The 17,873-nt window shown below is 40.5% G+C and overlaps 1 protein-coding gene and 1 long non-coding RNA gene across 7 annotated transcripts in view; one reads left to right on the top strand and one right to left on the bottom strand.

Moving 5' to 3' along the window:
- The window catches only part of LOC147359396 (uncharacterized), a 414,201-nt gene that overhangs the window by 185,195 nt on the left and 211,133 nt on the right, over window positions 1-17,873 (top strand). The gene's annotated exons all lie outside the window — the stretch shown is intronic.
- Window positions 1-17,873, bottom strand: part of CPA6 (carboxypeptidase A6) — a 296,877-nt gene that overhangs the window by 161,918 nt on the left and 117,086 nt on the right. For all 4 annotated transcript variants that reach the window (XM_086336657.1, XM_086336654.1, XM_086336653.1 and 1 more), the window contains exon 2: window positions 711-786. Coding sequence is in view for 3 of the 4 variants with exons in the window: in XM_086336654.1 (XP_086192780.1) it covers window positions 711-786 (76 nt within the window). In the remaining variant the exon portion in view is untranslated. The remainder of the gene's footprint in view (window positions 1-710; window positions 787-17,873) is intronic.

The raw sequence follows: 17,873 nt of genomic DNA, 5'->3' as shown, positions 1-17,873 counted from the left end.
GCACCACAAACTTTATGGGATGCTTCTGTGCTTTGTAGGCTTGGAAAAGAGACCATCAACCCCATTTCTCATCATAACCTTTTAGCTAAAGTTAACACTGAATTATGTATAGTAATAGGGAGATGAGAAATCCTCTAACTCTAAAATCCATAGAATTCATCAAAGATTGAATAATCAAAGTCATTCAACCTTTACCAACAGAATCCTCTTATCGGACTCACTGAAACATAGCAAAATTAATTAACTTGAGTTTCTAGCTTATTTTCCTCCGCTCACGTCTGCTTGAAGTTTTAATTAGAAGGAAAGTGTCTAGATAATCAGCAAGAAGATTTCAAGGAGGAGAAGTGAAGCTCTGGAAAATTACTAACTAAATTCTCTCATTCGTTAAGAAAACCTTACTGAGCTTCTAATGTTCAAGACACTCATTGAGAATAGAGCATCAAACAAAAATAGACAAGCTCTCTCATGAAGCTTACATGCTACTAAGGGAGATGGAAAATAGACTGGTAAATAGAAAACTGGTCAGATATATACAATTTGGAGTAACCTTAACTGTACGTTCAAGGCACTTCCAGGTTAGCTCTTAGCATTTTTTTCCCATGGCTAAGAGTCCAGTGATTTTTTCCCATGAGTCCAGTGATTCAACCTCAGTCAGCAAAGCCTTGTAAACACATATGAGCATAATGACAAATGAGTGGACACTTGCTTACCTTCAGTTGGTGGCATATTTTCTTCAGTACAAACGCTTCCTCTTCTGTATTGGGAGTAAGTCTTATCACCTTATCACTATAATAAAGGGGAAAAAATGGTGAGGTATACCCTTTAAAAATAAAGATACAGCCATTTCTATATATATATATATTTTTAAACTGCCTTTGCATTTAGAAAAAACAGCAAAATATTAGACTGGCCTATAGGAATTTTATTGCATTCTTGGTACTCTGTGATAGTTTTCATCTTTTTTTCCCCTCTGTCTTAAAACTATTAATTTATTTTTTCATCAGTTTTTGAAGATTACAAATTTACACTCAAGCAGAGAAAGGTAAAAAAACCAGTGACAGTGGCAACAGGACAAGAACTTCCATGATATCTCAGAGCAGACACTGAGAAGGAAAATTCCCGATGACAGGGAAAAAAAAAAAAAAGCAACAAAGCCTACTTAAAATTTTTAACTTTATGCTGAAAAGGAACGTGACTTTTGATAAAAGAACCCATGACATCCATACACAGTGGAACATTTCTGATTTGGATTCTTCCCCCATTGAGAACATAAAGATAAGCCCACCTCTAAGGGACACCTTATTTCTTGAGTACACAGCTTACCAACTGGTATGAGAGACCAAACTGGAGGGAACCCCCTGCCCCCATTGTTTGTGGCCATTAAATACCAATGGCTATAAAATTTTTGTTATTTAATTTTTATTTTTTAAAATTATTGAGGTATAGTTAATGTACAATGTTGTGTTGGTTTCTGGTGTACAGCTGTCATTCAGTTATATATATATATGTATATATATTTTTCTTTTTCATATTATTTTCCATTATGGTTTGTTACGCAACACTTTGAAAGTGATAAAAACTTAAAATTAATTTTTACAGCCATTAAAAATTTTCCACGGTTAAAATTACATCTGAACAGTCTACACAGATTCTGAATTGCCTAGGAAGACTAGAGGTGTCATGCTTTCCACCAGTGAGCTCTCTGCAGTGGTACTTTTCCCCCAGGTGTGCCAGACATGTATTATCACTTTCTAATTTTGTCATGATGAGCTTGAGAAGCACAGCGCACAACTATACATGTATAACCGAATGACTGTGCTGTACACCTGAAACTAACACACTGTAAATCAACTACACTTCAATAAAAAAATTAATTTATCATAGTAAAAAACCCCACAACTGTTCAATGAGTTTTTCATGGAGTAGAAACTTACTAAATATTTATTAGCAGATTGGTATAAAGGAGATCATTGAGAATAATTGGCTTCCAGAGGAAATGTAAGGAAAAATGAAGTATAAGAAGAATGAGTTTTTTCCATCATCTTCAATGGCATTTTACAATGACTGCAGACAAAATAGAATGTTATCAATACCACATATATAAAGCACAAAACAAAAACTCTAGCAGTTCAGCCACAGCTTCTTTCTCCAGCCTCAAAGTTGTATCAGAAGAAGGATGGAATTTATGAGCTTTTCCATGGTTTTACCACTTAGATGAATTGCAGTCTCAAAGACTAAGTTAAGATGAATATGGAGGACATCAGAGCCCAAGGGAGACTTTGGATTTGTGGGACAGTCATTCTTTAAGGCTGTGTGTCCATTTCCCATAGTTTTTACTTTATGCTTTCAAATGACCCTGTTATACCTTCCTTAGGCCTATGAGTTAAAAGACCCCTGGCTTGCTGAGTGATAATTTAGCATGTTGTACACACTCCTACTCAGTATGGTTTTGTAGCTTTTGCTTTTGTATGCCTCAAAAACATCATACAGAACAACCTCTTGATACCTGTGTCATAAAGTCCATTTTCCTGGAAAGAATAAAAAAGTAGAAGGAAAGGAAAAAAAAATTAAGTCACTATAAAAAAAAAAACTTCGAATATGACCTTTGGAATTTAAATGCAATTACACCTTTTCTTTCATTCTTTTTTTTTTTCTATTACACATTTCTCTGACCTTTGTTTTTTCTGGATTCATCATATCCTGGCCTCTCCCACCTGACCCAATATAATTCTTGGCAAAGAACAACTCCAATGGATGATACAGTTGTTTTTTGAGGGATGGATCGCTTGACAGGTTGCTGAAAAACACCTCCATCTGGGGCCCTGTCAGCTCCTCAAGAGTGCAAAGAAAGCAATCTGTAGCTGTTTTACAGCCATGGGTTGTTTTTTTTTTTTTTTTTAAGATGATGGATAATTCAACCTGGCAATTGGTTCCTCCTCTGTGAGTACAGTATAAAAGGGGACCACCCCTGGGATTATTAACCCTGAAAGTGATTGTTCAAACCCAGTTTTGTCATTTTTACCACAAGAACTCCACTTCATCTCAGCTTGTAGAAATTTTCAGGTGTGACTTGAGAAATGTGTTTATTACCATTTGATTACTTATCAAAGAACAGAGAATAAGGAAAGCTATTTTGCAAAGCCCATGAAATGTCATACTTTTTTGTAAGCTTATAAATTATATTGGTAACTAGCCAGTAACCAAAACCCAACAGCTCTTTATTCAGCATGTAAGACCAGTGCCTCCCAAGTGCCCCATTTGTTTTACCAAACAGAAAGCTTATTCTCCCTAGATCTGTTAGCTAGTCTTTTTCAAAGTGGTAAACAATAATTCTTGGACTGCAAGGAGATCAAACCAGTCAATCCTAAAGGAAATCAACCCTGAATATTCATTGGAAGGACGGATGCTGAAGCTGAAGTTCCAATACTCTGGCCATCTGATGCAAAGAGCTTCTCATTAGAAAAGACCCTGATGCTGGGAAAGACCGAAGGCAAAAAAAGAAGGGAGCAGCAGAGGATGGTTAGATAGCATCACCAACTCAATGGACATGAGTTTGAGCAAACTCCGGGAGATAGTGAAGGGCAGGAGAGCCTGTGTGTGCTGCAGTCCATGGGGTTGCAAAGACTCAGACATGATTTAGCAACTAAACAAAACCAGCAAAACAAAAATTCAGGACCACAAACAGGAAAGTTTCAGGAAGTCAAGTAGCTACTGAAATTAGGAAAACTAGCTGTGCACAACTATCAGAGAAGATGAACCGAGGCTTCCTTCATAAAGTGAAAGTGTTAGTGTCTCAGTCATGTCTGACTTTGCGACCCCATGGACTGTAGCTGCCAGGCTCCTCTACCCATGGGATTCTCCAGGCAAGAATACTGGAGTAGGTTGCCCTTCCCTTCTCCAGATTTTCCCACTCCTTTATAATGTATCAGTTTTTTTTCAACCACTAGGTGGCAACATCATTTTAAGGCCCCTTGGGATTAAAAACAGTGACTCAAAGGTCTGAATGCAGGTTAAGGTTAGAGGCATGAGTGGGCAACCAGCTACTCATACATATGGGCACTTGTAAGTCAGAGATTTCTAACTCAGCCTATATAAAGTTTCCAGAAAGATTGCACAGATGTTTTTAATTACAGTTTAAGGATGTAGTATAGACAACAGGTAAGTAATCTCCCAATATTTATTAATATGCATTCACTAATGCTATACTGATGTTCTGTCCCTTTATCTTACAGGGCAAATGAGGTTTTTTTGTAATGTTAGCATCAAGTCTGGTTGTAAATTTGATGACTAATTCTTATGTACCATGCGTGCATGCTAAATTGCTTCAGTTGTGTCCAACTCTTCACAACCCTGTGGACTGTAGCCCACCAGGTTCCTCAGTCCATAGGATTCTCCAGGCAAGAATACTGGAATGTATACTATGCCCTCCTCCAGGGGATCTTCCTGACCCCAGGGAGTGAACCTGCGTCTCTTATGTCTCCTGCATTGGCAGACAGGTTCTTTACCAGTAGCACCACCTAGGAAGCCCTTATGAACCATAGCAACCATATGAATAAGAATAAATAAACTTAATTGATTTAAAAACTATTATAACCTAGAGGGGTGGGATGGGTTGGGAGGTGGGAGGGAGGTTCAAGAGGGAGGGGACATATGTATAACTATGGCTGATTCATGTTGATGTATGACAGAAACCCATACAACGTTGTAAAGCAATTATCTTTTGATTAAAAATTAATTAAAAAGAAACTATTACTGAATGTTTAATGAGATACTAAGTGAAGCCAAACAGAAAGACAAATATACTGCTTATATGCAGAATCCAAAAAAAAGGATACAAATGAACTAATTTACAAAACAGAAATAGACTCACAGACACAGAGAACAGATTTATGATTACCAAAGGGGAAAAGGGTGGGATAAATTAGAAGATTGGGATTAACATCTACACACTATAATATGTAAAATAGATAACCAACAAGGACCTGCCATCAAGCACAAGATACTCGACGTCTTGGGCTTCCCTTGTGATTTGGCTGGTAAAGAACCCACCTGCAATGTGGGAGACCTGGGTTTGATCCCTGGGCTGGGAAGATCCCCTGGAGAAGGGATAGGCTACGCACTCCAGCATTCTTGCCTGGAGAATTCCATGGACTGTATAGCCAATGGGGTCTCAAAGAGTCAGATGACACTGAGTGACTTTCACTCAATGTCTTGCAGTAACCTTTAATGGAAGAGAATATAAAAAATGCGTGTATGTGCATAACTAAATCACTTCACTATACACCTGAAACTAATACAATATTGTAAATCAACTATATTTTAATAAAAAATTGTAAAAATGTCTAGTGAGAATATAATCTTAGAGAAGAGAATTCAGAAAGAGATTCCCATCTCAAACTTGTTACCATCAGTCTGGGTCTCAGGGTCCTTGTTGCAGGAGTGGGGGATGAACTCCCAGTTGCCTTTTCATTATATTTTAAAATTAAGTTTAATTATATATACATTTAAAAATTTTTGAAGTATGGTTGACTTACAACATTATATTATTTTCAGGTGCACAACATAGCGATTCAATTTTTTATATAGATGACACACCAAAGTTACAGAATATCGACTGTCTTCCCTGTGTTGTGTATCTCTGTGACCCATTTATAACTAGTAGTCTTTTTTAAACCCCTTCACTTGCTTCTCCCCTCTGCCCCACCTCTCTCAATTGTAACCACTAGCTTGTTCTCTGTATCTATGAGTCTATTTCTGTTTCATTTGTTCACTGGTCTTGTTGTTTGGAGAATCCCATGGATGGAGGAGCCTGGTGGGCTACAGTCCACGGGTCGCAAAGAGTCGGACACAACTAGCGACTTCACTTTCACTTCACTTGTTTTAAGTCACACATATAAGTCTCCTACAAGTTGCAATGCAGGAGACCCAGGTTTGATCCCTGGGTCAGAAAGATCCCCTGGAGAGAGCGGATGGCAACCCATTCCAGTGTTCTTGCCAGGAGAATCCCCATGGACACAGTAGCCTGGTGGGCTTCAATCCATGGGGTCACAAAGAGTCAGACATGACTGGGCAACTAGGCACACAGGCACAGAAGTGAAAACATATAGCATTTGTCTTTCTCTGACTTTTGTCACAAAGCAAAATAACAAAGAGTATATTGTTTGAGTTCAGTGCCTGCCGTAGTCATTGCTATGCCTTGATCACACCACAACTATAGAAGAACATCTGTTTATGTCAATTTGGGACTTCCCAGGTGGCTCAGTGGTAAAGAATCTGCCTGACAATGCAGGAGATGCAGGGTTTAATCCTGGGGTCAGGAAGATCCCCTGGAGAAGGAAATGGCAACCCACTCCAGTATTCTTGCCTGGAGAATCCCACCGGCAGAGGAGCCTGGTGGGTTACAACCCATAGGGTCACAAAAGAGTTAGACATGACTTAGCAACTAAACAACAACAAATGGGTGATTTGAGAGTCCTTTTCCTCAGCCTCTTTTTGAAAGACACAGATGTGAAGCTCCAGATTTTTCCTCTGTTTCCTGGCATGACCTTTCACAATTAATGCTTACATCAAACTCTACATTTCCTTGTAAGTTAACAGAGCTAGTATATGAATCCATGTTTATAAAAATCAAAATATTACAGAGGTACCTCTCATACCCACTTCCCTAGGAGACCAAAACCTTCCTCAATTTCTTCCAGCTGAGTGGAAAGTTTTTCTAGCTGCTTTGAGGTTATCTGCTTTATACACACTTGCTTCTAGAACCCCATTCCTGTTCCACTGCTGGCATTAGAACCCCATCTTCAGTTTGAGGGCCCCATTTCAAAGTCCTGACTCCCAGACTACAATGCATCAGTTTTTCTTTCCATTTCAGCTTTGGTTTTTCTTTTCCCTCAAATGTTTGGCACCTGTAAGTTTTCTCTTTTTTTCTTTCTCCAAAGCTCAGTTATCCACTAACTGATAGGGCAGTAGCATCATGCACTCTGAGGGCAAGTTGCCAACATCACCTGTGTGGCCTTAGGCAAGGTTCTTAACTTCTCTGTGTCTCAGTCCTTCTCTCAGTGGATTGGGGAGAATTGCACTTAATTCATGGGCTATTCAATGAGTAGGGTTAAAGGAGCATTCAAGTCAAGTGCTTAGAGTAATACCTGACATATAGTCAGATATCGGAGAAGGCAATGGCAACCCACTCCTGTACCCTTGCCTGAAAAATCCCATGGACGGAGGAGCCTGGTAGGCTGCAGTCCATGGGCTCGATAAGAGTCAGATACGACTAAGCGACTTCACTTTCACTTTTCACTTTCATGCATTGGAGAAGGAAATGGCAACCCACTCCAGTGTTCTTGCCTGGAGAATCCCAGGGACGGGGGAGCCTGGTGGGCTGCTGTCTATGGGGTCACACAGAGTCGGATACAACTGAAGCAACTTAGCAGCAGAAGCAGCATAGTCAGATATTATAGATGTTTGATATTATTATTACATTTTGGCATTTTCCCACTTTATCCAGTATTAATACTTTGAGAGTTCCTCACGCATCCTTCCTTCATATTCTCTCCTGTCCTAATCTGTCGAGCGGAAGAATGAATAAGTTTCTCAAGAAGAAACGGCTTGAAGCAGGCCTTCGGGGGGCCTCAGAATGTGTGACCTGTCTGCAGTCTCCCTTCCAGCTGTCTTTTTCTTGGTAACTGCTTCCCTGGGGACCATACCTAACTTGACACCTAACTTAAAGACAATCTGTGGATGGTAGGGTGGAATGACAAGTGAGTCCTGCCCAGCTGGGCTCCCTCTACCGCCAGCGGCAACAGGCGATCAGCTGACACAGTCAGATCCTGTCATGGGGAGTTTGCGCTTGAGACCTAGAGAACAGAGGATCAGTTAGCTTGTAGGGTCTGGAGCAGGGCACTGGACTCAGAACTGCCGAGTGACCAAAGTCATCAAGCAGGAAGCTCCGGACACAACCCTTCGTGATGATCGTTTGGTTTCAGGACCTGTGTTAGAAGCAGTTCCCCTCCTTTTGTGTTTCCTTATGATAAACTTCTGGGCTTCCCCGGTGGCACTAGTGTTAAAGAACCCGCCTGCCAGTGCAGGAGACATAGGAGCCACAGGTTCGATCCCTGGTCGGGCAGATCCCCTGGAGGACGGCAGGGCCACCCACTCCAGTTTCTTGCCTGGAGAATCCCATGGACAGAGGAGCCTGGCCGGCTACAGTCCATAGGGTTGCAAAGAGTTGGGCATGATTGAAGTGACTTAGCAAGCATGATAAACTTCTATCATCTGATGTATCGGGAACATGTCTTTTCTAAACCTAATAAATGCACCAGTATTAAGAACACAAACTCCAGTAATTCAGTTTTTCATTCCTGTCTCTAAGTCACTGAATTTATCTTTTCTGATCCAGTTCCCTCTCATTCAGGGAAGAAAAAAGACTAAGGTTGGATTCCAATCTGGGCTTCTCCACTTGACCAAGCTGTATAAACATTTAGAGCCAACAATACCTGATCCTTAATTGGGGAAACACTAAAATATTGTCATATAAGGTTTTTGTGAGAATTTTTCTTTTTTATTTAAAAAAATTATTTATTTTTAATTGGAGGATAATTGCTTTACAATGTTGTGCTGGTTTCTGCCTTACATCAGCATGAATCAGCCATGGGTATTCATACGTCCCCTCCCTCTTGAACCTCCCTCCCCCACCTCTAGGTTTCCACAGAATGCCAGGCTGAGCTCCCTGTGTTATAAGCAAATTCCCACTGGCTATCCATTTCAAGGATATGTGGTAAGGTATATGTCTCAAAGTTCCTTTCTTGATTCCTCCCAGCCTCTCCTTCCCCCACTGTGTCTACAAGTCTGTTCTCTATGTCTGCATCTCTACTGCTGACCTGCAAATAGGGTCATCAGTACCATTCTTCTAGCTTCCATATATATGTGTTAATATATGATATTTGTATAACAGACTCTAGGTTCATCCACCTCAACAGAACCGACTCAAATTCGTTTCTTTTTATGGCTGAGTAATATTCCATTGTGTGTGTGTGTATATATATACACACACACACACATACTGCAACTTCTTTATGCACTCATCTGTTGATGGACATCTGGGTTGCTTCCACATCCTGGCTACTGTGAATAGTGCTGCAATGACACTGGGGTACATGCATCTTTTACAACTGTGGTTGTAAAATTTCATTTGACCACACTTTTTAAAAGTTATGTTATATGCCAGGCCAGAGAAGGCAATGGCACCCCACTCCAGTACTCTTGCCTGGAGAATCCCAGGGACGGGGAGCCTGGTGGGCTGCCGTCTCTGGGGTCACACAGAGTCGGACATGACTGAAGTGACTTAGCATAGCATATGCCAGGCACAGTGGTGGGTGCTATGGATACAATAGTTCCTACCATGATGGGCTTATACTCATAGTCCTGGAGAGAAACACCTGTCTGAGATACACCTAACTTCTCACAGCCTTTCAGTGCATAGCTGCTGCTGCTAAGTCGCTTCAGTCGTGTCCGACTCTCTGCGACCCCATAGACGGCAGCCCATCAGGTTCCCCCATCCCTGGGGTTCTCCAGGCAAGAACACTGGAGTGGGTTGCCATTTCCTACTCCAATGCATGAAAGTGAAAGTGAAAGTGAAGTCGCTCAGTTGTGCCTGACTCTTAGTGACCCCATGGACTGCAGCCTACCAGGCTCCTCTGTTCATGGGGTTTTCCAGGCAAGAGTACTGGAGTGGGGTGCCATTGTCTTCTCCATCAGTGCATAGTAGCTACTATTATTACCTCTACAGAAAAATATTTTTCTCACCCTTTCAAACTTAAAGGGCTGAAATAGGTTGCTTTTCCAAGTGTGTTTCACTGTAAGTATCAGAAGCAACCCATGACTTAGTTGTGTGTATTTTTAACTTTCTTTGGTTATTGGTAGTGTTTTTATTTCTTAACATTTTCACATGTATTTGAATCTAATCATTGATCAGTTTCTCTGTTTGGGACTATTTCCTCTCTTCTCATTGGCATCTGAAACACACATACGGATAGTCTCATTATTTTCTACAACCATGATTTATATATAATGAAGAGGGAAAATTTCATAGTCTTGTAGTAATGGATTCTTTATTGGTACAAGCTACCCATGTTCAGTTTTTTAATAAAGGCAATTTACCAGATGTGGAAAAGGGCTTCTAATGTTGCCCTTCACAAGGTATTAGATAAGATGAGTGTAGTGGATGTTTTTGATTGCCCCTCCTAAATCTATTTCCCCTCTTTAAACCCTAACAGAACTGACTTGCTCAGAGAAACACCCCCAGCCCCATATCAGGAATGAGTCTTGTCAGTCAATTAGAGCTTGGATATCCCTTGCAGCTTTTGTTAGTCTGGAGGTCTGGAGATGGCCACGTGCTATAAATGGACTCAATCAGGTTTACGGGAAGGACTGATATTCCAAGGTTTAAGGGAAAATAAGATCCATTCTGTTGTTGGGCATAAACAATGTGTAACCCTGCTTGCCGTGGCAGCATAATTAAGAAGAGAGTGAACTTTGGGGAGAATCAGATTCTTTGGACCATTGGATAGAGAGACAGAAAACCCAGGTCTTTAATGATCTTAGAGAATCAACCAACTTTCAAGCTTGTTCTGCCTCCGGACTTCCTGTTATATAGCGTAAAATTTATAGTGTAACATTTTTCTTTATTCTGTAGGCCAGTTTGAGTCATCTGCTTGTAACCAAAAGCATGCTGCACAATAACAGTGATTTTACTTATGGCTCTTTGTAAGAATTATATAAGGAAAATCAATGGAATAATTACATTTAATGTTATTTAACAGTAAACACTCATCTCACACACTAGCAAAGTAATGCTCACAATTCTCCAAGCTAGGCTTCAACAGTATGTGAACCATGAACTTCCAGATGTTCAGGCTGGATTTAGAAAAGGCAGAGGAACCAGAGATTGAATTGCCAACATCCGTTGGATCATCAAAAAAGCAAGAAATTTCCAGAAAAACACCTACTTTTCCTTTATTGACTATGCCAAATCCTTTGACTGTGTGGATCACCACAAACTGTGGAAAATTCTTAAAGAGATGGGAATACCAGACCACTTGACCTGCCTCTTGAGAAATCTGTATGCAGGTCAGGAAGCAACAGTAAGAACTGGACATGGAACAACAGACTGGTTCCAAATAGAAAAAGGAGTACGTCAAGGCTGTATATTGTCACCCTGCTTATTTAACTTCTATGCAGAGTACATCACGAGAAATGCTGGGCTGGAGGAAGGACAAGCTGAAATCAAGATTGCCGGGAGACATATCAATAACCTCAGATATGTAGATGACACCACCCTTATGGCAGAAAGTGAAGAGGAACTAAAGAGCCTCTTGATGAAAGTGAAAGAGGAGAGTGAAGACGTTGGCTTAAAACTCAACATTCAGAAAACTTAGATCATGGCATCTGGTCCCATCACTTCAGGAAAAATAGATGGCAAAACAATGTCAACAGTGACAGACTTTATTTTTGGGCACTCAAAATCACTGCAGATGGTGACTGCAGCCATGAAATGAAAAGACACTTGCTCCCTGGAAGAAGCTATGACCAACCTAGACAGGATATTAAAAAGCAGAGACTTTACTTTACCAACAAAGGTCCATCTAGTCAAAGCTATGTAGTCATGTATGGATGTGAGAGTTGGACTGTAAAGAAAGCTGAGCACTGAAGAATTGATGCTTTTGAACTGTGGTGTTGGAAAAGACTCTCGAGAGTCCCTTGGACTGCAAGGAGATACAACCAGTCCATTCTAAAGGAAATTGGTCCTGAATATTCACTGGAAGGACTGATGCTGAAGCTGAAACTCCAATATGTTGACCACCTCATGTGAAGAACTGACTAATTAGAAAAGACCCTGATGCTGGGAAAGATTGAAGGCAGGAGGAGAAGGGGACAACAGAGGATGAGATGGTTGGGTGGCATCACCAACGTGATGGACATGAGTTTGACTAGGCTCCAGGGGTTGGCGATGGACAGGGAGACCTGGTGTGCTACGGTCCATGGGGTGGCAAAGAGTTGGACACGACTGAGCAGCTGAACCGAACTAAACTGTAAACAGGTGGCGCTAGTGGTAAAGAAGCCATCTGCCAATGCAGGAGCCATATGACTTGGGTTTGATCCCTGCGGGAATATCCCCTGGAGGAGGGCATGGCATCCCCCTCCAGTATTCTTGCCTGGAGAATCCCCATGGACAGAGGAGCCTGGTTGGCTACAGAGAGTCACATAGAATCAGACACAACTGAAGTGACTTAACATGCACACAATAGTAAACAACATATTTCACATGTGGGAAAACACATATTGATATTCTTTCTTTCCTCCCTGAATACCGTTCTCTAAAACACCCGTTTAATTTTGATGGCAGCTTAAAAAAACTGTGTGTGTTTTCAAAAGGGGAGATATACTCAATAGCTAAGACTCATCTTTCATTTGCAAGAAAAATAGGACAGTTTAAAATATTTGCTGAATTTTCTGAAAGCTTGTATCTTGTGGAAGAATGAATAATAGGCTGTTCACTTATTGAACAACAACAACAAAAAACCCCTCATGCCCAAGGACAAAGAAGTCTATTAAGTAATCCCATCTAGAAAAATTAATGTTCACATGTAGATTCTATATTAGAGAGGTCTCAGAGCTGTATTTCCCTTGTTGAAAGATTGTGTTTTGATGCACATGAAAAATTTCATTAAAAAGCAATAAATAAGAGGCAACTTGGCAGAGAATACTCAAGAGAGCTAAATGGAGACTCCCTTCTTTGGTCATAGTTTATAGTTGCAATATAAAGTACTCAGAACATGAAGAAGCTCCCTGTGGCAGTTTGCCTAGAACATGAACATTTAGACTTCACTCTTGGATCAACATTAGGCAGAAGTGACGACCTTCTTTTTGTTGTTGCTACAGTTATTTTCCCGAGAGAGAAAAGAAAAACATAATCTTCAAAAGCCTTACTCTTGTACTTCACTTTGTAGCAGACAATTTCTCAAGAGGTTGAATGCCTACCCTGACATCTCATATGTAATGGCTGATCAAGAAATATTTGCTGAATTGAAATTGGCTTTGTGTAAACTGCTTTTAAATTTCTGAAATTGGCTTCCATTGTGTGGTTTGAAAATTCCCTGCTCTCTTATTAGCACAGGTTGGAGAGGGAAAAAGCAATGAAATGTAACCCTACCATGAAGTTCTTTTTTTCTTACAGTAAAATATTATCTTTATTATGTCTCAAGGACTTTTGTGTATTATTGTCAAATAATTATTTGACAAGTTCTTGTGATATTGAATAGGACTCAATCAGAGAAAACTTTTACCACAACAGAGAACAAACCATTCATTCAACAGGTATCTATCCATGCAAGTCCCAAGGTGGCTATAGCCATGAAATTAAAAGACGCCTGCTCCTTGGGAAAAAAAAGCTATGACAAACTTTGTGTATTAAAAAGCAGAGACGTCACGTTGCAGACAAGGTCTGTATAGTCAAAGCAATGGTTTTTCCAGTAGTCATGTACATATGCAAGGGTTGCATCATAAAGAAGGCTGCACACCAAAGAATACTGATGCTTTTGAACTGTGGTATTGAAAAAGACTCTTGAGAGTCCCTTAGACAGCAAGGAGATCAAACCAGTCAATCCTAAAGGAATGCAAACCTGAATACTCATCGGAAGGACTGAAGCTGAAGCTGCAGCTCCAATACTTTGGCCACCTGATGCAAAGAGCTGACTCTTTGGAAAAGACCCTGATGCTAAGAAAGATTGAAGGCAGGAGGAGAAGGGGGTGACAGAGGATGAGATGGTTGGATGGCATCACTGACTCAATGGACATGAGTTTGAGCAAGCTCGAGGAGATGGTGAAGGACAGGGAAACCTGGTGTGCTGCAGTCCATGGGGTTGCAAAGAGTCAGACAGGACTTAGTGACTAAACAAGAAGGACAGAATTGGCTTACAAAGGGAGAGAGAGAGGCTAGATCCAGGTTAGACTAGAGGTAGAGACCACAGAACTCACTGCTGAGTTTATATATAACCAAAGCAGAATTAGAGAACAATCACAGACGTTTGGCCATTAGCTGAGACTGAGAAGACCGGAGGCAGGTTTGGTGGAAAGATCAAGCTCCTTTTTCTTTCTGGACATGCTATATTTGAGATCCTATCAGGCATTGGATAAGGTGATGAGTCAGTTGGATTATATGAATTTGGGGTTTGGCAGGGAGCTGAGGTCAGAAACGAAAATTTAGAATACATTAACATATGGTTGGGGCTTCCCAGGTGGCTCAATAGTAAAGAATACACCTGTCAATGCAGGAGATGCAGGTTCGATCTCTGGATTGGGAAATGGTGGGAAATGGCAACTTGCTCCAGTATTCTTGTCTGAAAAATCCCATGGACAGAGGAGCCTGACTAAAGTCTAGGCAGTCACAAAGAGTCAGACGCAACTGAGCAACTGAGCACAGGCATGTGCACACGCATGCACACACACAACATATGGTTAGTATTTAAAACCCCGATATGCATTTCTCCTAACTAGGGCAAAGAATGTTTAGAGAATAGTAAAATGTTGTAAATAGGATTTGGATTTCCCAGAAGCTGTTGGCCAGACTTTCTCTTTTCCTAGTTATTACTTCATTCTGTTTGTAACCTTAGGATTTGAGAGTTCAGTAGAAATCGTATGAGGCAGGAGAGCTGGGGAGAGAACAGCCCTGCTACTATGCCACAAGACACACCTCATACATACAATGCTGGTTTTTTATTACAGTGTCTCTCTCCACATACCTCAGCTCTAAATCTGAGTCAGGGTCAAATGCAACTCAAATCACATATGGAACCAAGGGAGCTTAGGTTTTTGTAGCCTTTGCTGGCCAGAAAGACACACAAGCAGAGGCTGCAGGAGGTGCTGAGAGAGCCAATCTAGTGTCCGCCCCGCTGATCAGCAAAACATGGGCACTGGCTTTTAATGAGGCTTTAATTCTACAAGAGATTTGAAGAACACTTATTAGAAATTTGACATGCAGAAGTATTTTTTCCTTCTGGTGCACTACTGGGATGAAGCAGTTATAGAAAGCTGTGGCAAATTTCCCTTGGAAGCTATGAGCCAGTTTTCTAAATTAGACTTTAATTTGTTAATCAAAAACAAGAATTGACTGAAATTACTGGGAACCGAACTGGGAGATATAGTCAATGAAACGGGAAAAACACAGCAAGATCTGTTTACATTCTTGCCAAATGTATTCCTCGGTTTGGAAATTTGGAGTTTTTGTTTTTTTGGTTTTTTATGATGTTAATTTTGTTTGGGAATGCTTTTTAACTGGGAAACATTCTCATATTGTGGAAAGGGATTGGTCTTTATATCTTTGGAGGTGAGTGAGTTTATTGCTTTGTGTATATACAATTAAGACAGAACGTGGGATTGAGAGGGCAAACTCATAAGTTCATTGCAGCATCATTCACAATAGCCAAGATGTGGAAATAACCCAAGTGTCCAGTGCTGGATGAATGGACAAAGAAAATGTGGTATGAAGATGCAATGGAGTAGTATTCAGCCCTAAGAAAGAAGGAAATCTTGCCATTTGCCACAATGTGAATTGACCCAGAGAGCATCACACTAAGTGAAATAAGCCAGACAGGGAAAGACAAGTACTATATGACCTCACTTGTGAATGGAAACTAAAAAAGCCAAACTCATAGAAATAGCAAGTAGAATGGTGGTTGCCAAGGGCTGAGGGGTGGGGGGCATGGGAGATTCAGGACAAAGTGTACAAGATCTCTGGGATCTGGGAATCTAGTGCACAGCTCTAGGTGACTATAGATAATAATATTGTATTGTATACTTGCAAGTTACTGAGAGAACAGAACTTTAATGTTCTTCCCACCCATAACAACAACAACAACAAAATTGTAATTTATGAGGTAAGGGATGTGTTTAACTAGCTCTATCATGGTAAACATTTCACATTATCATATTGTGATAATATGATATCACATTATGATATCATATCATTATGATATATAAATATGATATCACATATTTAAGGCATATTCACATTATGCCTTGCTGCTGCTGCTAACTCGCTTCAGTCATGTCTGACTCTGTGTGACCCCATAGATGGCAGCTTACACAAATTTAACATGTCAATTATATCTCAACAAAGTTAGAAGAACATCAGAAGTGCAAGTCTTGAATTTTTTTTTGAACTTTTTTTCTTTCTTTTTTTTTTAATTTTATTTTATTTTTAAACTTTACATAATTGTATTAGTTTTGCCAAATATCAAAATGAATCCACCACAGGTATACCTGTGTTCCCCATCCTGAACCCTCCTCCCTCCTCCCTCCCCATACCATCCCTCTGGGTCGTCCCAGTGCACTAGCCCCAAGCATTCAGTATCGTGCATCGAACCTGGACTGGCATCTCGTTTCATACATGATATTTTACATGTTTCAATGCCATTCTCCCAAATCTTCCCACCCTCTCCCTCTCCCACAGAGTCCATAAGACTGTTCTATACATCAGTGTCTCTTTTGCTGTCTCGTACACAGGGTTATTGTTACCATCTTTCTAAATTCCATATATATGCGTTAGTATACTGTATTGGTGTTTTTCCTTCTGGCTTACTTCACTCTGTATAATAGGCTCCAGTTTCATCCACCTCATTAGAACTGATTCAAATGTATTCTTTTTAATGGCTGAGTAATACTCCATTGTGTATATGTACCACAGCTTTCTTATCCATTCATCTGCTGATGGACATCTAGGTTGCTTCCATGTCCTGGCTATTATAAACAGTGCTGTGATGAACATTGGGGTACACGTGTCTCTTTCCCTTCTGGTTTCCTCAGTGTGTATGCCCAGCAGTGGGATTGCTGGATCATAAGGCAGTTCTATTTCCAGTTTTTTAAGGAATATCCACACTGTTCTCCATAGAGGCTGTACTAGTTTGCATTCTCACTATCTGGCTCTATAAATGTAACCAATTCTGGAACACTTCAGTCAGGGGTTAAGAAATATGATTGTGTAATTAACACCTCAGTTAAGATGCTTTTGGTTTCAAATAACAGACAATCCATCTTACAATGAACTAAATCCTATGGGAAATTATTTGCTTATCAATGAAAAGTCTGGCAATAAGTCAGCAGAGTTTGATCAGGGCTCCAGCTTGATTTCTCCACAATTCTCTTAACTTTGTTCACCCAAGCCCCCTTTACTCACTGTCACAAAATGGTTGCAGCAGGCCCAGGTCTCATATCCATACACCACACTGTTACCAAGAAGGGCTTGCTTTTCCTTTTCAACTACTGAAAGGAAAGAGTCCTACAGATTTGGATCATTAAGATGCTAAGCTCATCCTTGAACCAATCATGGTGGAAGAAGAATGTATTCTTCATGTTGTCTAGGCTCACTCCTGCAGATGATGATGGGAAGGTGGTGGTGATGGCGGTGGAGGTACCGTAAAAACACATGACTACTTCACGATGAGGAAATACACAATGTTTGTGTGTATAAACCAAGACGCAATCCCAAGTGCACTTTCTTTCCAATCTCTTGACAACTGCCTTTCCTAGATTGCACCCAGGATTAGTGGGATGCTCAGGGGGTGGAGCGTGGGTGGCAGTGTTGATTTGGCAGTTTTTAATGTCCATGCACATGAGGCACAAACTATAGGAGTGGGAGTGGAGAATATTTTTACAGGCTCCTACAAGCCAAAGCCTTCTGGAAGAATATTCTGAGGATACAGACATTTTGGCATTTAACAGTGACTCAGGAGTAAGTTTAATTAAGAATAATCAGTGAGGGGATGTTAATATTAGCAGTCTAAAATTAACCACACAAAAGCTGAAGAATCAAAGGATTGTCA

Source organism: Bos grunniens, chromosome 14, assembly GCF_055505025.1.
Source record: "Bos grunniens cultivar Pamir isolate PY7600 chromosome 14, Bosgru_T2T1.0, whole genome shotgun sequence".
NCBI classification, from domain to species: domain Eukaryota; kingdom Metazoa; phylum Chordata; class Mammalia; order Artiodactyla; family Bovidae; genus Bos; species Bos grunniens.
The sequence above is the reverse complement of the archived record's forward strand: the minus strand, read 5'-3'. Positions and strand labels throughout refer to the sequence as shown.